We start from the raw sequence: 24,837 nt of genomic DNA, 5'->3' as shown, positions 1-24,837 counted from the left end.
CTCCTAAGCAAAATATTTGATAAGTGGACACTGGAAAGGAAGAGAGGGTGACAGGTAAATGATCAACTGATGTGGAGAGATAATTCACAAAAGATATGTAATTGATCAATAATAATATTAAAAAACTTCAACTGTAAGCTCCATGAGAGCAGGGACTTTGTTTTGCAAACTGTTCTATCTCTAGAGCCTCCTGCAGAGCTTGGAACACAGTAGATGCTCAATATTTATTGACACGATGAATAAACTTTCCTGGTATTCCAGTAAGTGCGAAATAAAACCATAATAAGATGACATTATTCATCTAATGGATAACCAAAATTTTGATTTTTTTTTTTCATGATATAACCCAGTGTTCGCAGGGCACCCAAGGAGAAGACTTCAAGTATGATTCTACTTTTTGGAAATCACTTCAGGGAGGGGGATAGAAAAAAGAGAAGGAGAAAGGAAGAGAGAAAAATAGGAAGAGAGAAGGAAAAGAAGGGAGAAATGAAGGGTCTTTAAGTTCATCTATTCCATCACCTTCATTTTACAAATGATGATGTCATTCATTTATTCAAGATGGGACCAATCCCTGCTCACAAGCTTACAGTCAAATGGAGGAGACAGGCACTGAACAAAGTCATTACAAGGAGAAGCGCAAAGTGCCATGGGGAGAGTGTAATGGGAGACCCAGCCTAGACTCAGAGAGATCCTCCCAGAAAGTTTCAGCTAAAACTTGAAAGAAAGGTAGGATTTATGCAGAGGAAGAAGCCCAAAGACTTTGGACTTATAAGAAGTCAGTGGTGGTACAACTAAGACCCCTGGACATTACACATAAAACAAATAAGAAGACTACGAAAAGTGGAGTGAAGAAAGCAAACCAGCTAGGAAACTTGAGACCCAAAGAACAACACTGCAATAAGTTTCCTGGCTTTTCTTTTTGCCTCACATATCCCAGACTGAACGCTGGAGAAACCAGAAACCTGGAAATGCCAACAGGTACAGACCAAAAAAAAAGCCAAAATAAAAGCCTGTTCTCTCTAGGCAGAGGACCAGGAAACGGGCAGCCTAGCAAGATAGAAACAGTTAGAAGATATTTACTGTACTCCAGCAAAATACCATAGAAAAAGATACAGCAATAGTTATTACTCAAGCTGAACAACAGAAAGAAAATACACTGGAAAAAAAAACAAAAATAAACAGAGCTTCAGGGTTCTATGCAACTATAGCCAAAGATCTAACATTCATGTCATAGTTCCAGGAGAGGAGAAAGAGGCTGGGGCTGAAAGGGTACATGAAGAAATGACTAGAAACTCCCCAAATTTGGCAAAAGACATAAATCTACAGATTCAAGATGCTGAACAAATTCCAACAGGTTAAACCTAAAGAAATCCACAACAAAACACATCATAGTCAAATTTTAGAAAACTAAAGCCAAAAAGAAAAAAAAATCTTGAAAGCTGTGAGAGGGAATCAACACCTTATTGATAGGGGAAAAACAGTGGATTTCTCATCAGAAGCCATGGAGGCCACAGAAAGTGGCATAAACATTTTTCAAGTGTTAGAAGAAAAGAACTCTTAACCCCAAATCCTATATATCCTATGATAATATCCTTAAAGAATTAAGGAGAAATCAAGATATTTTCAGACAATGAAGAACCAAACAAATTAGTTTCTAGAAATTCTATCCTACAAGTGTGGCTAAAGTAGGTTCTCTAAACAGAAAAGCAACAATAAAAGAACATTGGGAACATCAGGAAGGAAAAAAAAACATGGTAAATAAAATATGGGTAATTCTTTCTCCTATTGAGTCTTTTAAATTATATTTGATGGTTAAGCAAAAATTGTAACACTGTCTGATATGGTTCTAAATACATGTAGAAGAAATATTTAAGGTAATTAATTATAAACAGGAAAAACTAGGAAAGTAAAGGGAGGTAAAGTTTCTACACTTCACTCAAAGTGGTAAAATGATGATACCAGTAGACTGTGATATGTTATATATATAATGTAATACTTAGAGCAACCACTAAAAAAAAGCTGTACAAAGAGATTCACTCAAAAACACTACATGTAGAGAAATCAAACAAGAATTCTAAAATGAGTTTGAATAGCCCAAAGGAAGACAAAACATAAAAAAAAATAAAATGGAAGACTTAAGCCCTAATACATCAATAATTACATTAAATGTGAATGATCTAAATCACCAATTAAAAGTGAGAGATTGGCACAGTGGATTAAAGCACATCACCCAACTGTATGCTATTTACAAGAAAGTCACTTCAAATGTAACAAATAATACAGGCAGATTAAAAGTAAAAGGACTGCAAAAAATATATCCGACAAACATTAATAAAAAGAAATATAGGCATTCCTATTAAAGGCACTCCACCTAAAGGAGACTTCAAGGCAAAGAAAATTGCCAGGGACGGTGAAAGACATTATATAATGATAAAAGGGTTAATCCAAAAAGAAGACATAGTAATCCTAAACATGCATGCACCAAACAACAGAGCTGCAAAATATGTGAAGCAAAATTGATAGAAATAAAAGGAGAAATAGACAAATCCACAATTGTAGTTGGAGACCTCAACACTCTTCTCTCAGCAATTAATAGCACAAATAGACAGAATACCAGAATATAGAAGAAATCAGCAACATCATCAACTAAAAGGATCCAATCGACATTTACAGAACACTCTACCCAACCACAGATGAATACTCATTATTTTCAAGTGCCTATGGAACATATACCAAGACAGATTATACATCCTGGGTCACAAAACAAACCTTAGAGGCTGGCCCCATGGCTGAGTGGTTAAATTCGCATGCTCTGCTTTGGTGGCCCAGGATTTTGCTGGTTTGGATCCTAGGCGCAGACGTGGCACCACTCATCAGACCACACTGAGGCAGTGTCCCACATTCCACAAGTGGAAGGACCTATAACTAAAATATACAACTGTGTACTGGGGAGATTTGGGGAGAAGAAGCAAAAAAAAAAAAAAAAAGAAGCAGAAGACGATTGGCAACAGTTGTTAGCTCAGGTGCCAGTCTTTAAAACAACAACAACAACAAACCTTAGCATATTCAAGGAATTGAAATTATACAGTGTGTGTTCTCCAACCACAATGGAATCAATAACAGAAAGATAGCCGGAAAATCTCTAAACAATTGGAAACTAAACAGCACATTTCTAAATAATCCATAGGTCAAAGAGAAAATCTCAAGGCATATTAAAAAAAAATACATCAAACTGAATAAAAATGAAAATACACCTTGTCAAAATTTGTGGGACACAGTTAAAGCAGTGCTAGAGGGAAATTTACAGCACTAAATGTATACATTACAGACACGGAAGTCTTAAAACAATAATCTAAGCTTCAACCTCAAGACTTAGAAAAAGAAGAGAAAAATAAACCCAAAGCAAGCAGAATACAGAAATAAGAAAGAGCAGAAATCCACAAAATACACCAAAAGCGATAGAGAAAAATCACTGAAACAAAGAGCTGGTTCTTCGAAAAGATCAATAAAATTGACAAACATCTGGCAAGACTGACAAAGAAAAAATAGAAGACACGAATTACCAATATCAGGAATGAAACAGAGGATATCATTAAAGACCAGGCAGACATCAAAAGGATAATACAAAAATACTATGAACTCTACACACATAAATTTGACAATTTAGATGAAATGGACCAATTCCTCCAAAAACACAAACTACCACAAGTCACCCAACATGAAATAGAACATTTGAACAGCCCTACAACTCTTAAAGAAAACACATTTGTAATTAAAAATCTCCCCAAAAGGGAAAGCTTCAAGCCTAAATGGTTTCACTGGAGAATTCTACCAAACATTTAAAGAATTAACACCAACTTAACACAATCTCTTCCAGAGACGCTGGGTGCTTACTGTGTGTCAGGCACTGTTCCAAATGTTTTTACACATCTTGAACTCATTAGATCCTTTCAACAACCTGGTAAAATAGGCCCTATTGTCACTCCCTCCCGCACGAGGACAGGAAGCTCAGAGAGCTTATGTATACAGCATAACCAGGATTCCAGTTCAGGCTTCTGGGCTATATTTGAATCAAATGAGATGCTCAGATTTCTTGTATTTAAATCTTATTCTAATGCCAAATACATTGTCAAATTTTACTTTTGTGAGGGGAAATTCGGATCTGACCAGGATTTGCCTTTTCAACAACGAAGTTGGGGTACTACCGGAGTTGGCATTCTCAGGAGAGAGATATGTGTTTTGTAAATAAAAATTAAGGTTACTCCTGTTGACAACTGTCATACGATTTCCACCTAGATGACAGTTAAGATATATCTGAGGGAATAGGCCAGAAAAGAGGTTTGTTATTGGAAATGGTAAGAGGTTCACTATAGCAGAACCAGTCACACCACTATAATTACAAGAATCAAGAATCAAAACACTGCTTCATTAATTTTTTCCTTGCTTGTCATTTTACCCCATCACCACTAATTATACCCCTTCCCATTGATTTTAACAAGCACCCTGGATTAAACGCTGTAGACAGACTGGTTAAAGAAAGCTGCCGTATATTGGCGTATCTGAACAGCCTCCATTAGGAAAAAAATATGTTAAAAACATTACACAGTAGTCTCCCCCTTATCCATGGTTTTAGTTACCCATGGTCAATCGCGGTCCAAAATTAATGCTACGTCACAGCTATGTCACAATGCCTACATCATTCACTCACTTCACTTCATCACATAGGCATTCTGTCCTCCCGTGCAGTCATGAGAACAAAGGTGAATATAGTACAATATTTTGAGGAGAGACCACATTCACGTAACTCTTACTACATATCATTATAATTGTTCTCTTCTATTATTAGTTGTTGTTAATCTCTTACTGTGCTTAATTTCTAAATTAAACTTCATCATAGGTAGGTATGTATAGGAAAAACATAGTATACACAGGGTTCAGTACTATCTGAGGTTTCAGGCATCCACTGGGGGTCTTGGAACATATCTCCCACAGATAACGGGGGACTACTGTATTGACAAATAAAATTTTCCTGACTAGTATTTTCTCTGAACAAAAGAGAAAACATGCCTGCTCCCCAAAATTACAGGGAACAAGAATTTAAAATTTAATATTCAATAAATGCTCATCATACTTATGTACTGCTTTCCCAACAACTGAGAGCTCTACATTAACTAAGCCCTCAGAATAACCCAGGATGCCCCTGATGGCAAGGCTTGCCCGAGTTTACTGGATATTGGCCCCGTTTGTATCACAAAATACTGGCAGGCAAAGATGATGCTGCTGGGATGTAAGGCTGAATCTGAGGGACAAGGGAATTCTGGGAGTTACAGGGATTGGGGGTGGCCCACATCAGGGCTTCTCTAACTTTCCCAGAGAGGAAGCTGGCTCCCGCCAGCAGAACCCTGGAGCATTTGGGATGCACTAATTGCAAGTGCTTGGATCAGGCTGAAGCAGATGTAATTGCCTTTCTCCGTATTTCCATTAGATTCAACCTAATGTAACACCTGCTATGTACTAGGCAGCACGCTAAGTAGTGCTCTAAGCAAACTGTCTTTTAAGTCTCATGTTTTAAAAAATTAAGCATCCATTTCAATTTTACATTCTACAAAGTTATATGTTTGTTTTAATATAAAAATAATGTTTTTCAATCACATAGACACAGAGATTGGATTGGTGGTTACCAAAGGGGAAGGGGTGAGGGAGGGGGACGAAGGGGGTGATTAGGCACAAATATGTGTGGTGATAGATGGTAATTAGTCTTTGGGTGGTGAACACGATGTAATCTACAGAGAAAGTGAAATATAATGATGTACACCTGAAATTTATATAATGTTATAAACCAATAAAATTAAAACAAGAAAAGAATGTTTTTCCCACAAATCTTTGAGGAAAATGAATGCTCCAAGAGGTGCATTTTGCCCATCTATCTCGTGGCTTCACACATACCTCGGAGAGATAACTATATACCCCCAAGGGCACAAACACCCTGTTCTGAGGACTGCAGTGACACTCCCAGGAAGAGATTTCAGAGGCAGATCAGGGGGAAAATAAACGCCGCGACGACACTTTGCTCTTCCTCACTTCTTCTCTGCAATATCCTTGCCTTTCCTAAGGCCCCAAAACACTGATGGCATGTATTTTTTCCAGGAAGAAATGATTCTCATAGTACTTGACATAACAATTAACACCTAAGGAAACAAGTTATAATCCTAGCTTCTGACTTCACACATACAAAAAGACTACTTTCCAGACTGGAATAGTTCCAATTGTAATCTGATGCAAGGTTTAATCCAATTTGAAGCTGTAATTAAAAATTGTAGCCATCTAGTGCCTCTGATGTGACTCCACGCTTTCCAAACTTAGATCCAGTCACCAAGACACCAGCAGAAAAGCTGCAGTGAGCTTCTTCCCGCTGTACACCTATGGATGTGTTCAGAAAAAACAGACAGACATGAAGCAGGGCTGTAAATCTCCATGCTATATCCTCCAGTTCTCTGAAACGTCATTTGTGAAAGAAAATATCAGACAATAAAGTTTTCCTCCAAGTCACCCTACCCTAATCAGTGACACATATGACCTCACTAGGTTTTTCCCTTCTTTCGCCCTCTCCTTGCCCCACATCCTGTTTCCATTTACGATAACTATACTCTGGGGTAATTCATTAAATTTTTTCTGGCTGCTTTTTGTAAAACTCCTGTCCTGGGCACCAGAATTTTCTTTTTTTTTGACTGATTGACAGGAATAACTTTGGTTTTGACAAGACTAATGACTACATCCTTACACAAACACAAATAATGAGGAGCTTCAGCCAGAAAATGATTTCCCCTAAACCTCTAAAAAAAACTGGCAAAGTGGTCATTTCAAAGTTTGAACAATTGATGGACTTTTGAATTTAGGGAGACACCTAAACTCAAAATGGGAAAACAAAAACATACAACTGAAGAGTTAGCATTTTCTCCTTTGTCATCGGATGTAAGAGTGCATCCTGGCACCGACACAAAGAAGTAATGATTCCATCAGCAGTCGAACAGATGGCAGGCACGAAATGGCTCTAACCTTCTCTGAGAATGCTGGAGAATAGCTCCGTGGAGTTTAATTTAACAGGATGGTGGCTGCTATTTTCTCTCTGCCGCCTCCTGCACAGCATGCCTGTCCATGGCTCAGAGTGCTCCATCTTAAGGTCCGGCAGTGCAGTTACTCCGGTTAACCCTTCAAGACAAGCGAGGGTCTCAAGTTATCATGGGATCCTTCTTCTGCGTGAGATTCTGTTCCAACAAATGCAACTCAAACTTTTGATCATAACAAAGGGGGTTAAGCACGGTGGAGTATTTTTAAGATCTCTTCTCTTCTATTAGCATTTAAGAGATACGGGAGCAGTTTTTCTTAGACAGTGAATTATATTTTTCTGAAGAACTGAGGCAAAACACTAGAAAGGAGAGGTCTCATATTGTAAAGTCCCTCCTCCAGCTAGCCTCTTACGGGTTACCACTTATAGAACAGACATTGCTTCTGAAGTTGGTAGGAACTGCTGTCCACGGCTTCAGGATCACTTAAGGAGCTTTATGCAATCCTGATACTGCAACCTAGAATCTCTGGGAATGGGACCCAGGCATCAGTATTTTTTAAAGCTTGCCACAGGGTTCCAACTGGCATCAAGGTATAAAAGAAATAATGCATTTTAAAATTTAAATACTGCATTTTAAATTTCTATAAATTGTTTCTATACATTAATTTAATTCCTATTCTAAGTCCCCACCACACTGGGTTTGTCATTCTTAGGACTCTACCTCTCTACCTGCCTCAGTCTCTCCAAGGCACGTGTTAAGGTTCTGGGGTTTGAGGATTAGCCCACACTAGCCAGCATGTCCTGCCCAGAAGTCAGGGAAACACTATGATGATACTGCAGCCCTGAATTCAGGAATGTCCTCAGACCAGCCTATAATAGAACGGTCTGAAAGTAAAAGCCATTTATGCCTGAATATCCTATACCATGAAATCGCTGTCAACTGTGAAGTTCCTATGTGGTTCAGAAGAGGAGGCAGTCTCATGCAGGGCAGCTCCACCCTTTTGGAAATAAGGTTGGGCCTAGAGAGAACCAGCTATCTTCCAAAAGGCATGATGTGCTCCTCACTAATTTGGACATGATCATCCACAACCATGCGATCTGCTGGTGAGGCTTCAGGGCCACAAGGCTACACATTTTTTGTGCTGATCTCTCCACTGTGCTGACTTTTTTCTACATCCTTTAAATAAGCAATCATCATTTGATTTACCCAAGAGCTAACTGTGTGTTATCTTACCATCACTTCGTGCCCACTACTGCCATCTGTCAGTATAACGATGGTGTAAGCCATCTGGAAACCCACTGGATGAAGTCAAAAGAGAAAACAAATTCTGCCTTTCTCTTGCACACAGTAGTCGCTCAATAAATGCTGGCTGAACTAAGGACTCTACCCCTAAAGGCACTCAAGCTCTAACAAAAGAAAGGAATCAATATGGCTTGGACAAGGGATTTTGAAAACAAGGCGCAAAAGCCCACTTAAATACATTCAAGTAAAAAGAGGACAAATGAAAGGACAATGGCAAATCTCATGGAAACAAAGTACAGAAAACATAGCTGAGTCTCACAGGTCAACAAGCAGCAGCTCACTCTCTCCCTCCCTCCTTGGGACCACCTGACTTCATACTGCTCTTTGTGCTGTGCTTCATTTCTTCTCCCTCTGCAGACCCTGGTCCTGTGCTCCATTAGCACATGGCCCAGTAGGATCACCCAATATGAGTGGCCTCTGCTTATTTCTGTGAGAAACTTCAACGGCTCACCTTGGGGGAAGTGGGGAGCTACCATCACATGGCTGGCATAACACCCTCATCTGGTACTGCTGAAAAGGACTAGGATCATTACTACAAATGATAAACACAAGCTCTGCTGAGTGATGTGATGCCCCCGAGAAATTCAAACTCATGTGTAAATATTAGTTGTAACACTTTTATTTCAGAATGACTGCAGGATTGAATTTCATAGGTATACAACTAATTAATAGTTCTAAATCACAATAGCACAGAATCAGAAACATTTTATCCTGCACAAAAACTTGGCCTGAGAAAAATGTTCATTTGAATTTTAATCTACTTAAGATTTCACATTATAGAACTGTATATATAAAAAACACTAACACAACTGGGGGAGACAACAGCTTACAGATCAAAAGAAATCATTTCTAGCAACATCTCTCTTATCTTGAGGTCACAGATCTGACAACTGCAGTTGAGGATCAGGAAGGAAGCTGGAGGAAGGAGCAGAGCCACTAAGATAACGTCACCAAGTCAACGCACCAACATTCATTCATTTTACTACCAGAAAAGCCTCTCAAAGCCTCACTCGGGTCCTGTTTGCTGTTACTTGACATACAGTATGCAATTACATGATTTCCCAACCCCAGACAGCAAACAAGAGGGAAGTCCTAGAGGTGGACAGAGTAACGGCAGAAATGAGAAATAACAGTGAGGGAAAAGAAAAACTATAAAAACCACTCAAAGAGCAGAGCTATTCACATTGTGTGCAGGGGCTTTCACAACCTATACAGGACCCGAAAGAATCAAAAACATAAATGATGACCCTGAAAAGATTTCATTATCTTCAGTAGATTCTGTTTGCAAAAGCAGGAAAACATATACTAAATTAACAGTTCCTTGTAAATGGTTGAAATGAAGCCAAAAAGATGTGCAACTTAGAATAACCTTGAGTTGTCCATAGCATGCACCCCATAATGTCTGATAAATGGGATATTACTACACATATATGGCTTATAAAATACACAAAGCAATCTATATAAAAACAATACAGCACCTTTTTTATCCACATATGATTGAAACCACAGAATCCCCTTCATGGTAAAAGCACCTCAATCATGTAGGGATAGCTTAAGTCAGCTTCTCTCTGAAAAGGAATTTACATTGTGTCCTGAGTGATCAACTGTGATCAGTGGGCCCAAAGGCTGCAAAAGCTTCTTAAAGGAAGGAGATGCAGCGGCAAGAACACCTCCCTGAACTCAGTGTTTCTCAAGATGTGGTCTGTGGAACAGCACAACTGAATCTCCTGGGGAACTTGATTTAAAATGCAGATCCCCGGGTCCCAAGTGAAATTTCATGAATCAGAACCGCTGGAGGAGGGGCCTGGGAACCTGCAGTTCAGCACACTTCCCCAGGGACTTCTGGGACAAGTGGAAGTTCTGGAATCACTGTAGCAAATCATCACCTTGAAGTGTAGGCTCAGCAACACAGTCAGGAGGAGACTGGCCAGGTCTGAGGATTAACCCTTTCCCACACTTGTTCCTAATGTGCCCGATAAGGCTGCACTCCTGGTTTTGACATTTCTTACACCAGGCTATAGATAATGAAACAAAGTTAAATGTGGCTTCTAAATGGCTTATCATAGGCAAAAGATTCTGAATATAATAAAAATAAACTCTAACAAGACCTGATTAATTTTTTAAAAAGCATAAGATTTCTAAGCCATAAACGTGAAGCTTGAAGCAACGGATGCCTGCAGGGGAAACAAAAAATACTGAGTGAGGAAAGGTGTCTGAAGTAAGTCCAAAGGATGATTTGGGAATGGGGAGGAAAATACATCTAAAAGCAGTCTTGGAGGAGAGGCAGAGTGCAGCTTACATCCAGAACAGGAACGTGCAAATCTATTAACAATTGGCTGGGATGTCTAGCTAGTCCTTAACGCTCTTGAAGCAAAGACTGGAAACTACTGGCAAACATGTTTTGCTTGGCCAGCACAATGTTTCAAACAATCTTGAATTCACCACCAACATGTAAAAATTGGAAGATTTCTTTTTTCCAAATTCTGCCTTTTCATGGAAAATTGGAAATCGGAAGAACTAGAAAAACCAGCGATGTGGCAACACTGTGCTGTAGCAGGCTGCAGCCAGGCAGCAGCCGCTCACCTTTAGCAGGGCGTGTGCTCCCGGGGGGCTCCCCAGTGGCCAGCAGTCTGCTTCGCTCATCAGATCACCTGCCAGACCCCTGCAGGCCACCCCAGCTTCAAGGAATTAAGATAAAAATGCAACCTCTCTGTGCTTCACTCTTTCTATTTCTAACAAAAATTCTTGCTGCAAAGACCCTTTGCTACCTCAGATCGTTTTAAGAAATCAGATAATGTCTGCAAATCACATAGAATTCATTGTCGTGTTCTCATCCTTAGCTGCCCACTGGAATCACCTGGGGAGCTTTAAAAAATACTGATGCCTGGGTTCCACGCCCCAGAGATTCTGATTTATTGGTCTGGGATGTACCCTGGGCATCAAGATTGCACAGAGCTCCCCAGGTAGTCCTAACTGACAGCAAAGGTTGAAAACCCCTGCTGAGAGGATGCAAGCGGTTGAGTATGAAGGGTTAAGTTTATGTCAATATCAACCTGCAAATGCAAATTTCTTGCCTCTCACTTCCATGATAATTCACATCACCTCTTATTTTTGGAAACGAGCCATTATTCCCAAAGCCTACTAAATGCCATTTACAAACTGGAAAAGGAGGTCAAAGGGTGTTCTGTTTTCTACCATTCACTTTCCCTCCAACACAATTGAAGAATGAAACACCAAGGAAATGAAGGGAAATTATCCTAAGAGACAAACTCAGGCAGCACAAATAGCTCAAACACAATAAGAAGAGGCTCACAGTGGCAGACTTGTATAAAAAAAAATGTAATTGCTTTGAAATTCATCAATGTACTAAGTGGAAAATTTTTCAAATATTAAAAAAAGAACAATTTCCCTAAGACTTTCCAGTAATGGCCCAATTTTTATCTTAAGAAGATGAATTCCAAATTACTGCCTCTCTTCACGCTTTCTGTTAGGTAGTATGCATTTATATTTTGGCTTCTGATCATAGGAAATGCAAACTACTGTCCTCTAATTTTCAAACAGTAATACTACCTTACATTTGAAAAGTACGTTTTTCAAATGGTTTTCAAAATGGTTTCAGATAACAATGGCTTCTACTTACTGGACTTTTCCTATGCACCACGTAGCATGCTAGACACTTTATATACATGATCTCAAATCAGTGTAGCAACCTGACAAAGATAATTCTATAACCTCATTTTACCAATTTAAAAAGTGAGCTCCAGAAAGATTTAAAATTATGTACATGATCATTGAGCTAGCGGGTGGCAGCACTTGGATTCAAACCCAGTCTGTCTGACTCCCAAACCCGTGCTAGTCACACCGAACTACCTTGCTTAATCATCACAAGTAGCAAGATCTGTGTCTGATTACTCCCATTTGCCCTGTGAAAAACAGAGAAGTTAAGATCTGCTCCACATCACAGAATGAGCTAGTAGGAGCCAAGATTATAATCTGCCTTCAAACTCTCCATCCTATGTTCTTTGAGAGAACCAACTCACAGCTCACATGGTACATTATAAAAGCTACATGGATGGCAATTATGTAGTTCTTACAGAAATCAAATGCTCCCGATTTCCGAGAATCTTTAACATTACTATAAATATGGCTTAGCTTCAACACAGGTCTGTTACATTCCCATCTGTTCCAGGCCACCTATGAATCAAGTATCAGGTTCACTTCCTTTATCTGTCCCAGAATCCTCTCACGAATCCTATGAGCAATGACGCAGGTAACAGAAAGGCACAAGCACCACTCTTCAGGCCTCTAGCCTGTCCTTGGCTGCCCTGGCACAGTCACCAGGCAGTCAGCAGGACATCCTGAAGAAGGGCGGACATCACCTTCCACGGGTTTTTTCCTTTATATGTAAAATCATAAAGAGACTGTGCCATAAAAATCAGCTAGAAGGGCACATCTCCACGAGTGCTGTTATTTGAGGCAGGCTCCCAGGGGAGTGTATCATTTCACGTCCTGGCAGGAAGGTCTCCTCTTCTTTAAGCTGCCGACACTGAATCCTTAAATCTTATTTCAAAAACCGTGTCTTTGATGTGTTGTGTCCGAGAAGTGATTCTCGAGCAGGAGACACAACACAGCTCCCCTGCAAGAGAAAGCAAATAGACTTGATCACTTCACAAAGATCACTCACCAACCAGTACTTACTTGCCCTCTTTTCTGAAGCAACTCTTGAGAGTCACTTGAATTCTATCACTGTGGATAATTCTTGAAGAAATTGCATTTCTGCCTCCTAATGATCTTTGAACAAAGCAAACATCTCATTTTATTAAGTCCAACGACCCAGAGGAGCTGGTTCAAAGGGGAGTTAAGATATAGATAAAATTGAGGTCTTAATCATTCTGATGTGAATGAACTCTGCTATGTTATCAAACCTCACCAAGCCTGGTCTCCCAAGTGCCAGTGGCAAGAACAAACAGATGTCAGGACTATTTGTTTTATTCAAAAAGGACAGGAAATCAAAAATCCATCAAATGAATGTGTCAGCAGCAACGCCACAGCATATTGGTTAGTGAGATTCACACACCTCCATTCTGGCTCACGACAAAATCACCTTCTAAGCTTTCCAATTGTCAAATGCCCACTTGGATCCAGAGGCCAGAGAGTCCTAAGGAGTATCTTTAGTGCTAGGTACCATACAAGCTGTGGGCACATTCTGTGTGAAGTTAAATTATCCAAGTTTGAAATGTAGTATGATGTAAAAATATTGAATGTCTCCTTAAGCACATTTGTGCAAACCCCACAGGATGTTTTTTAAAAGTTAGGAATTGCAAAATTCCAAAGCTGACAACTTGACCTCTGTACACAGCACTTATGCTATTGCCACGTCAGAGCACTAGTTTATCTGCTAAATAAAATGCCTATACTTCTACTCCACTATGCACGTGCATTGGAGCTTTATGAGCAATTTTAATGATCACTGTTACTGGTATTTAACTTCACTGTTGTGATCATTTTAATGCTTTTTTATGACTTAAAATAATATCATTTAAGTGATGATGTTAGAGCTAATGAAGAGAAAATAAACTATCACACTATTAACTTTGGAATAGTGGTAAGAAGAGATCAAATGCTATACAAAAAAGGTCAGACAACAAGGTTCCCGGAGGTTAATTTAGGAGAGGGCATGCTCTAACCCAGGGAACAAAAAACTTTTTCTTAAAGGACCAGATAGTGAATATTTTAGGCTTTGCAGGCTGTAAGATCTCTCTCACAGCAACTCACTCTGCTATTGTAGCTAGAACATAGTTATAGGCATAGCTGTGTTTCAATAAAACTTTATTTACAAAAGCAGACAGCAGGCTGGATTTAGCCTGAGGGCTATAATTGGCTAACCCCTGCTCCACAGCTATAGAGCTAATTTCCCCCTTTCTTTTAATGTAGCCTTTTACTGCTCCTAAAAACAGTAGTTTCGCCACCTACAATCATTCTTCCACAGATGGAGCTAATTTTGAGAAAATAAAAAGTTCCATTGAAACAGGCACATTTCAAGCTTGCAAAAGCTTTGTAAATATAGTCAAGAAAATGGGGTTAAAAAAAAAAGTGAAGCAGTAAGCTGGCAACAACACCACAGCAACGTCAAAGCCTCAAAATGTTCTATATCAGGTTTTTGGTGATGCTTACATAATGGTATATATTTGTCAAAACTCATCAAATTGTACACTTACAATTAGTCAGCTTAATTGTACAGATAATACCTTAGTGAAGCTGATTTTGGAAAAACCTTAAACAAAGCCTCAGCGATAGACTCTCATGTGCAGTAACTATAGATTTACATGGTAAAAGTATACACTCCTCACTTTTACACATTTGCTCATCTGAGAAAACTGCTCATAAATTAAGAGAATTTGAATTACGTAAATCCTTCAGGAATCCCGTTGCATTGAATGCATTCAGCGCAACTGTCCTGCACTGAACTCCTGGCAGTATCCAGACCTCAACCACTTCACTTAAAAGAGGAGAATAATTTGCTTTTTAGAAACAATACAAAGCCCTGAGTTCATAACTTAGCTCTCAACCACTGTAAAAACAAAACAACACAAAACAATAACTTGGGTAATTTAAGACAACTGGTAATGCTTGTTTAACTTCCTCATTTTCACTAGCAACACTTTAAATCAAAAACACAAGCCGGTGATTCAAAACACAAGTTGGTGTGAGTCTCAGCTCTGGTCTTTTCTGTTCTCTTTGCTCCAGGGTGGAGCCTGTTGACATTCCAGCAGCAAAAAAAAGGCCAACAAGAGGCTGAGATGCCAACATCAGGGAAAAGCCATGCAAAACCCTTCCTCTGATTAATCTAAAATCAATGAAATACATGACAACAGTTTCAAACCCGCAGCTATGAGCTTTCTCAGTGCCCTTGCGTTTAATGTCTCCACTCAGAGATGAGAACTCGTTTAAAGCAATTCTCAAAGTGTGGCCCCTGGACCACCAGCAGCAGCAGCACCTGGGAACTTGCTAGAAACACAAATTCTCGGGCTCCACCCAGATGTACTGAATCAGAATCTCTGAGAGTGGGATCGACCAATCTTTGTTTAACAAATGCTCCAGTTGCTTCTCATGGTCACTAAAGTTCCAAAATCACTAATTTACAGTTTGGAAAACAATATATACTTTTCTCTTATTTAATGGGAAGCTGACTTCAGACCCCACCCTCCAGGGTAAAATGGGATCTGTGCTCTGTGCCCAAGTGCACGAGGACTAGAGGTGCTACTGAGCCTGAAAGAAACACCAGCCTGGAAAAACAAGGAGATGTGGCCAAGTTCTTCTCTACTACTTTTCAGAAAACAGAGTGGATGTAGGAGCACACCATATTTAGACTCCATTCCAACATTTGTGAGCACCTGCCATGTACTGTGCCCATGCAAAATGAAGCTACCTTGTTTACCCTTTCCAGTAATAAATGAATCTATTAGTATGTGTTAAGTATGCAGAGGCTTAATATTAATCAGAATGGAGGCAAACCCGCAAACAAGCAGAAACACTCAGAATTCTCCAATTCTCCTTCACGTGCCTGACCAGCATGCTTTGAATGCTGAGGTACTTGTACACAAATGCTTCTTTTGCTGTTTCTTTGGTTAATTGTTCTCAAAGTTTATTATATATCACAATTAGAGTACCAGGTTGCTTATATAAAACTATGTGTACTACAGTTTTAAGCCAACACAAGGAAATCTGAGGTAATTCTGAATTACCTGGGACATGGTTTCCTTTACTCAAAGGTTTACCTTCTCTCAGATGTTAAAAAACTAAGTATTATAAATTTTGTAAGATGCAAATCCACTACACCCATTTATTTTAGGTTTTATTCTCTCTTAAATAACTTTGTTCTACCCTTTCTACTGTGAAGACCATTCTCCTTGATGTAGACAATAAAAACTTAAGCATAAAAAAAGTTAAGTAGTTCTGAAATCCCCCTGCTGTTAACTCTAAATCATTTGCCCTAACCTAGAGGCGCCATATGCTCCAGCGCAAGTGCCATCTTTCTTCCATCCTGTGCCCACGGCAGACATTGCTAATCAATCAAGGCACGCTCACCAGATCCTGAGAATTATTCTCAAGGGCTGAGAATCTTTCTCAATACAATTTCAGGCCACTGCTGCCAACTAGCGCGAGTATATATGACTGATAAAATACATTTATTTCACCTGCCAATTGACAAGCCCCTTTCTTGTTTTCCTTCCTGTTCCAAACACAGCTTTAAATCTCTCCTTTCATTGTTCTCAGAACAATGAAATTAAGCCTCAGTTAATCCTGAACTGCAAATCTACAAATCTATGCCTCCTTGAGGGCTGCAATCATGTTGGATTGTGCTGAGCAGTTGAAACAATCTGAATGCAGTTGCAACCCAGCACGTAGTACAAAACTGCTCTGCACATCAAAGAACCAAGTAAATAAAGGTACTGAAGAGATAACAAAACACCTGTGAGACAGTATCCTGCACACATAACTGAGAAATGTACAGCATGAATAGCCCAGGGGGAGCTGATGCATAACACCAGGCTTATAAAGCATGAAAACATCGCTTGAGTAAATAATTCTGATTCTGCTTTTGGTACTCACTGATGATTCTTTATTCAGCTAAGGGGGCACCACACTGTTCCTTTAGCAGCATCTCCATTATTCTAATTCCCTATAGAGAGAAGAAAGAAAAAATCAAAATGCCGTATTTCACGGACAAGCACTTGTACATTTATCACAAGCCTTTCCCTTCAAGGAATCCAAATCACGGCCGTATATTTATTTCAGAAAAGTATGCTCATAGTCATACCTTACATTTTTATAATATTCTACTCAGCAATTCACACATATTTATCTCCACATGTGCTCAGAACTACTCAGGGAAGTAGGCAGAGCAGAGTTTAGGATCTCCATTTTAAACATAAGAAAACACTCCAAGAGAAGTTAGGTGACTTCTTGAAAGTAGCCCAGCTCCTAAGTGGCAGTGCCAGAGCTGGAATGATAATGGTACGAGTTAGTATTTATTGAACACTACAAATGTGCTCCACTCACTAGTCAGGTTTTTATGTGCATTATCCTGGGTGGTGGATGCTGGGTGCACCATGGGGATCCCCTCCAGGACTCCAGCTCTCCTTCCACATCTGCCAGCACTGCAGGCTGCTCAGGGCACAAAGCCACACTCGGCCAATAACTGAGGGCCCTCTCCAATAAACCTCTGCACAAAAATCTCAATCTCTGAGTCTGTGTCCCAAGAACCGGCCTAGAAAACCTTGTTTAACACACACAAAACCTCTGAACAAGTACTATTCTTAGCCCATTTTACTGATGAGGAAACAGAAACTCAAAGAGGGTTAAGTAATTTGCCCAAAGTTATACAGCTATTATGTAATATGGCCAGGGAAAGCACTCAGGCATCCTATCCTGGTTTCAGAGGTACCACCTTAACCCTCTCGCGGCGCTCCCTCCACTACTGTACACATCAAGCTGTCCACCTACCCACCTTGCCCAGTCGAATTCTACCTTGGAAGAAAAAGGAAGGCAGATATTCCCTATTGCCTCCTTCAAGGACAAGCTCTGTAGACCAGAGGATAAACTTTCAGATGGAAAGGCAGGACTATTATATAGTTAGGAAGGAGGGTCTTAAGGAAATCAAAGCTGGATCCGGGGAATGGGACACCCTGTTCTCAGGGACTGGAAAGTAGTTTAAAGAGAACAATCATGATCAAACCTAACTTAAAATTAGGTCCCCAGGCCCCTCACAGGAAGATTTTAAGAGGACTCAAGGAGGCCCAAGAGTACTAAAACTTTAACAAGCACCCAGGTGACTCTTGGCCCACGTGAGAAAGGCAGGACCGTCCTACTTGGGGTTTGCTGTGAGCTACAGGAGGGGGATGCATCTCTAGAGAAGACAACAAAATATATCTAGTACCAAAGTACACGGAACAAAATGCATCATTTCCTTGAGGCTTCAGAAGGCCTTCAGATTCTGGCTGGCCATCATCACAAATACTGCCACACTCCTGCAATGAAGAAGCATTAATTAAAGGATCTTGACCAAATGCTGAGGAGCACAGAGTGATGGGGGAACCAACGCAGCAAATTGTGGGACCAAGGGCACTGCTGTCAGAGTCAGGAGACCCGGGTTCTGGTCACAGCCCTGCCCATAATTCTGCTGGGTACCTCAGGCTATTCACTTTCACCAATGAGTAACTTAGACCAGAGAGCTCAGGGGACCGCGAGGCTGACTGGACAGTGCAGCTGCACACCAGAATTACCGGGGGAACCCATGGAAGCAAATGCGGATTCCCAAGCCCTGCCCAGACCGACGCAATCCGAATTGCCAGTGCTGGAGCCTGGAATCTGTAGATTTATAATATACTTCATGTGGTTCTGAAGCACAACTGGTTCATTTAGTACAATTTGTAGATGGCAGCTGGACACTGCCTCCAAGATCCCTGCCAGTCTGAGAACTGATGAAATAGCTCTCCTGCACCATTTCTGAAGATACAGTACCTACCGTACTCTCATCCTCTTAGAGCTACTCTCCTTTTAAAGAATTAGGAGGAAAAGGAGCGGGGCGGGAGATGAGACAACCAGTGGAATGAAATTTAACCTAATTCTTACCATAAGACCTGAACTGTCATTTCTGCTCTCGTTCATTCAACAACAGATCTGGTTAACAAATATTTATTATGCACCTTCTGTGTGCACTGGTGATTAAAATTGCGAACAAACAGGACAAAGTCCCCACCCTCCTGGAGCTCACAGGCTAGTAGATTCTGTTCCCTTGCTTCAACATGTTGTTTCAACAAACCCTGGACGATAATTAAATGCCTTCCTGCTATTTTCAAGAAGAATAAAAATGGCCACGTTAATTCCATTTCAAGCTTCTTTTTGCAGAGTGGGCCTGTAAATCTAGACGGGATGTCTTTAAAACCAGAAAAGCACACTCCTTCCTTCGGAGGTGAGTGCCGGGGAACTCTCCCCATCCGTCTAAATTAAGAACGCCACTACTTACTGAGCTGAACATTAACTGACAGAAGTGAAGACTTTGAGGGTTGCCTTGGGAATTGAAAGACGTTATTTATTGAATCCATTATGCTCACAATGTGACAGTTGATTTTTCTTTCCCTTTTTTCCCCTTCTCTCATGCCACTTTAGTCTTTTTAAGCAGAACAGTTAGAAATAGAAGGTGGAGAATGGGGGCAGAGAGAGACCTACAAAATGAATTAAAGAAAAAAAAGCCTAACAGGGAGGCCAAGCCACTATTTAGTACCTCTCTTTGGTGAGGAAAGACCAAATCAAAGCCCAACAGACAGAGTCCCTTCAAATAAAGTTCCAACGCTTAAAACTCAACCCCTAGGGGACCAGGCTTAAGGGGGCTAAATTTACACCACTTATCACACAATGATGCCTGAAATGCAGAACAAACATTAAGTGGATTCACCTTTACAGACACGGCTTAAAAGCTTTTTGGACTGACAAACCATAAACCAGCTTGATTTTATTATTTCTTTCCCCTGAGATTTTTTTCTCTATTACAAAGCTATCTTTCTCTATTTGCCAATGTACAGATAAGTGAGCCCTCCGGGTCTCATTTCCCTAATACCAGAGCCATGCTGGCCAGACGCAACCCGACAAAGGAGTTCCAGAGTCTTCCAGATTCAAACATTTCACAGATTCCCCCATCTAAGAGTCTCTGAGAAACAGCTGATTATTACAGAAAACGAAAAGCTTGCCTGAAGAGGAGGCAGAAGAAGGTGGAACTGAAGGTAGCTAGATCCAGATAGTATATTTATTTCGTTATTGAACTGACGCTTCCCTAAGAAACTCTGACTTACCTTGAGAGCCTCGAAGAGAGTAACATTGGACCTTATAAAAGTTACAACGTTCTAAAGCAGTTCTCAAAGATACATCTATGGGGTTGTCGATGAAAATAATCCATAACCAATCTATAAATGAAAATTTGGGAGAGTTTATTCTGAGCTGAAATCTGAGGACCATGGCCCGGGGCCTTTCTTCCAGAAGGAAGAAAGGGCACCAAAGAAGTAGGGTGCACAGAGTGGTTATATACCCCCAGAGAGGATGTTTCGCATAGGACTGAAATGTCCCTTTTACAATAGTCGCAAGACTGCTCTGTCGGCACAGCGATTGATGGAAATAGCAGGTAGGTCTGCTGTCTCGAGACAGCAGGGTGGCAGGCTACTGTCTCGAACTGAGTGGTCACAGGAGAGCTGCGTGGTCAAAGGTGAGTGCAGCAATCAGTTCCTAGCCTAAAGAAAGATGCTTATCCCTAAAGAAATACCAATGTGGGGGAGAAGTTGCACCTTTATCTCAAGGGCCTTTGTTCTTGCCATAGGAAATGTTTTAAAGCAGATATACAATGCGTGCTCAATGGCCACAGTCAGGCCCTTTTGGAAAAAACAAAGTCAGGCTGAATTAGGTTTATAAAAAATGGCTTCCTCATAACTTCAATATATCCTATTGCTTGCCATTTTTATTTGTCAGGGTACTCTTAACAAAAGAGAACTGCTCACTTAATTATCACAGTGATAAAAGATTGGTCATGATGAGATGAAAACAACTATTTATTTGCTGAGCGCTCACTAGAAGCTAGGCCTTATGATAACCAGAGTAGGCACTGGAAGGCCCCCACAGGAACTAAAGCTTTCTTTTTCCCAAAGTCATGGCTTTGGAATAAGTACCATAAACAGTATCGGCACCCATCGTGTGTAAAGGACTCCACCGAGGCAGTGAGGAATACGATGCATATAAGACATGATGCCTCTACTCAAGGGGTCATAGGTCACTTGGCAGGAAATAGAGGAATGCAAAATAACTGAAAGGCAAGACAGCCTCTGAGAAGCATTGGCACGTTTAAAAGAAGAAAGTCCAATGGAAGAAGGGAGGTAGAGACTAATCTTGCAGGAAGGGAGGACTTGCAGAAGCTGCTGGAAGAGGAGGGAGGGGAGTAAGACTCAAAGTCCGGTTATGAGTGTGACATACAGAGTGAAGGGCAAGACCAAGCAGAGGAGGCTTAAGAAAAGGCCTGGGGGTGGGAACATCAGCGCGTGTGCATAGCAAGTGAAGGCGGAGAAAGTGGACTGTATGTAGCAGGAGATGAGACTATCACACTTCCAAACTTTCCACCGTCCCCACTCCCCACCTGCCCACACACGCTCTTCCTCCCACCTCAGCTCTGCTCTTTCCTGGAAGAGACAAGAGCACATAAAACATTTTTGTATTGCCAAAAATGGATTTATCATGCAATGACATCATTAGAGAGATTTAGGTTGAGTCCAAGCTAGCTTGTGAAACTGTGGGCATTTTGCTTAAATTCTCTAATCTTCAACTGCCTCATCTTTTTTTCTTTTTTCTGAGGAAGATCTGAGCTAACATCTGCCACCAATCCTCCTCTTTTTGCTGAGGAAGACTGGCCCTGAGCTAACATCCATCCCCATCTTCCTCTACTTTATACGGGGGACACCTGCCATGGCATGGCTTCACACGTGGTGCGTAGGTCCACACCCAGTATCTGAACGAGTGAACCCTGGTCTGCCAAAGCGGCATGTTCAAACTTAAACACTGCACCACTGGGCTGGCTCCTGCCTCATCTTTGAATGGAGATAATATAACATGGGCTTGTCCTAAGAATTAGTTAAAATAATGCCTAAGCAGGTTATCAAAGTACTTAGCTTCTGGTAAAAACTCAGTAAATAGTTCTTCATCTAAATCTCTTTCATGATCATCTAATCCCGCTAGAATGTAAACCCCAAGGTAGGGATCTTGTCTGTCTTGTTCAAAATGTATCCCCTAGAAGAACAACGCCTGTTACATAGAAGGCATGTAGTAAATGTCTACTGAATGAATGAATGAATCTATCAATCAACCAATCAGTCATCAGCTTACAAGTCTACCCCACTAGATGGTAAGGTGCTCAGGGCAGAGAACAGAAGTTACTTACATTTTAATCCTTAACATCTAGTGCAGAATTTGGCATACAACAGGTGCTCAATGTTGATGGATTATAAAACTGATCAACTGATTACTTTTGAATGGCAGGCTGATGAGTTTGAATTTTGGAGTTACAGTGCAATCTGCCCAGTTGTTAGCATTCTAGAAAGTGTGGTCGAAAAGGTTAGGATAACAAGGGCTGCCATAGGAAATGAAAGAACAAAACAACGAAAGAATAAAAGATGAGAGTTAGAAAGATAAAAGGGAGAGAACGCCGTGGAAAGAAGTGACAGCAGAGGTGGGGCTTAAAATGCATCCTGAAGAATCTGGATTAGCCTAGAGGAGTTTAGAAAGTGGGATCATTTCGGATGCTGAAGTTTGCGTTATAAAACCACTCACCTCTGGATAAAAAGATTCCTATCAAGTTTACTTTCACTTGCTTCACTTCCCATTTGAGTCTAAATTTTTTTTAAGTTGGTTTCCATAAAACTTTTCTCAGAATCTTTTCATTTACTTTATGTAGAACCATAACGGCAGAATACGGTAGAATAAGAAAATGTTACTCCTCTGTTTCAACCCTTCAATAGTGTCCCATTGCTCTTACATTAAAGTTCACAGTCTCTATCATGGTTATAAGGCTCTGGATGATCTGGTTCCAGCCCACTTCAACCACAGCTCCCTCCGTTCTCCCCTCACCACTCTACAGATACACAGGTTTGCTTTCTATTCATGGGACATGCTCAGTTCTTTTCTTTTTCACTCGCTGTTCCCTCCTGCAGGAACATCCCCAGATCTTCCAGTAACCAGCTAGCTCCCTGCAATATTCAGATCTCAACTCACCCAGCACCTCCTCAGAGACTTCCTGATTGCCCTGGCTAAAACTGCCAGCCACAGCCGGATCACACAGCCTGGTCTTACTGTCTCTAAAGCATTCACCACTTTAAGAGATTATCAGGCTTTTTAAATATTTGGCACTGTCTGTCACCCCTGCCCCCCACCAAGCACCAGAATGTAAGCTCCATGAGACCCAAGAGAGACCTGGCCACTGGGCATCACCTGTGAAGGGGGTGGAGGGAATCTGCCTCCAGTTTTCTCATCAAGAGGTAAGAGAAACACTGCTGAAAGCTTCTCCAGGAAGAGATCTTTTGCCACAATAAAGCATCTTTTAATCTGCTACTGTCCAATTCTTTCATATTTAAGACTTACTCATCTATAAAACTGGGATCACAGCAACAACAACGACAGTTAAAATGTACTGACATACAGTGTGTGCCACGCCCTGTGCCAAGTGCTTTCCCTGCATTGGCTTCTTTTACCCTTCTATCTGCCTGAGAGGATTACTAGCTTCTTTTTTTGGATGAGACCCGGAGGCTCAGAGAAATTAACCATCCGGACCAAAATGACACAATAACAAGGAAGCAAAGCCTCGATTTGATCCTTGATCTGAGGCACTCAGGACTGAGAGTGCACGATCCAAGACCTTACAACACTGGTGGGCAGAAGGTTTAAACGAGACTGCGTATATGAAGACTGTTATAACGTTGGCTACACAGCAAGCACTTCCCTTCCCTTCCCTTCCCTATTGACTATGTGAAAAAAGGGTGATAAATATATCTGACATTTCAGCCCTGCTCCTAAACTAAATGGCATAATTCTTAATATAGAAATCAATATTTAATCACATCTACCAATTATTTTAAATACAATGCTTTTCAAGTAGGAATATCTTGATAGAATGTATGACTTCGGTGTAATTTTCCCATACTGGCTAATAAACTCTAGCGTTAATGATGAGGACTTTTAGGCTGCTTAATTTTAAAACGGTTTATGATGAGGATTTTAGGCTGGTTACTTTTAAAACTGCAGATGAGAAGCAGGCTCCGAGGACTGGAAATTTTGCTTGCCCTTTTGAGACATTTGCGTTTGTGAAGGAAGGGGGGATGACCTTGTAGGGACCTGAAATTGGCCACCCCAGGATATGTCTCTTTGGCATCAGGACTGTTTGGGGCTGATTGCTTTCGATAAACTGGGACAGGGAAGGAGGCTCTGGGGAATGGAACTTGCCCTTGTTGGGACATATTTACATTTGTAAGGTAAATCTCTATCTGTAAAAGGTGCCTCCCTCTCTGTACCAGGAAGAAGAGGAGAGATGACCTTGTCCCTAGAAGCTCTTAATGGGGAAGGCAAGAACTTAAGTTGGTTGCTGTCTGGCAATCTCATGTAACTGGTTTAGGGTGGTGGCGTCTAACCTTTCTAACCTTTACTTAATCCGATTTGATTCTTGTCTAAAAGTCATGGGATCACCCAATGACCAGACGCCATCTGCACTGATACCATTTTAACTTTTTTTCATGTTCTTTCCTTTGTCTTCGTAAAGAGATGACTCACATACCTATGCCTTAAATTTAGCCCTAACCCTCAACTCGGGGCAGCAGCAGGAGTTCTGACTGCCTGTGGGTCCTGTCCCCATGCACCAGCTCTGCCTGCCCATGGGTCCTGTCCC

At 40.8% G+C, this 24,837-nt stretch overlaps 1 protein-coding gene across 1 annotated transcript in view; it reads right to left on the bottom strand.

The window, feature by feature from the left end:
• Positions 1 to 7,856: 7,856 nt before the first annotated feature.
• Positions 7,857 to 24,837, bottom strand: part of PRELID2 (PRELI domain containing 2) — a 74,184-nt gene continuing 57,203 nt past the window's right edge. Inside the window, exons 6-7 of the mRNA XM_046668719.1 lie at positions 16,983 to 17,052; positions 7,857 to 13,005 (exon numbers count right to left, since the gene is read on the bottom strand). Coding sequence (XP_046524675.1) covers positions 16,993 to 17,052 — 60 coding nt within the window. The 3' untranslated portion in view covers positions 7,857 to 13,005; positions 16,983 to 16,992. The remainder of the gene's footprint in view (positions 13,006 to 16,982; positions 17,053 to 24,837) is intronic.

Source organism: Equus quagga, chromosome 7 (assembly GCF_021613505.1).
Source record: "Equus quagga isolate Etosha38 chromosome 7, UCLA_HA_Equagga_1.0, whole genome shotgun sequence".
NCBI classification, from domain to species: Eukaryota; Metazoa; Chordata; class Mammalia; order Perissodactyla; family Equidae; genus Equus; species Equus quagga.
This window is presented reverse-complemented; position numbering and strand designations above follow the sequence as displayed.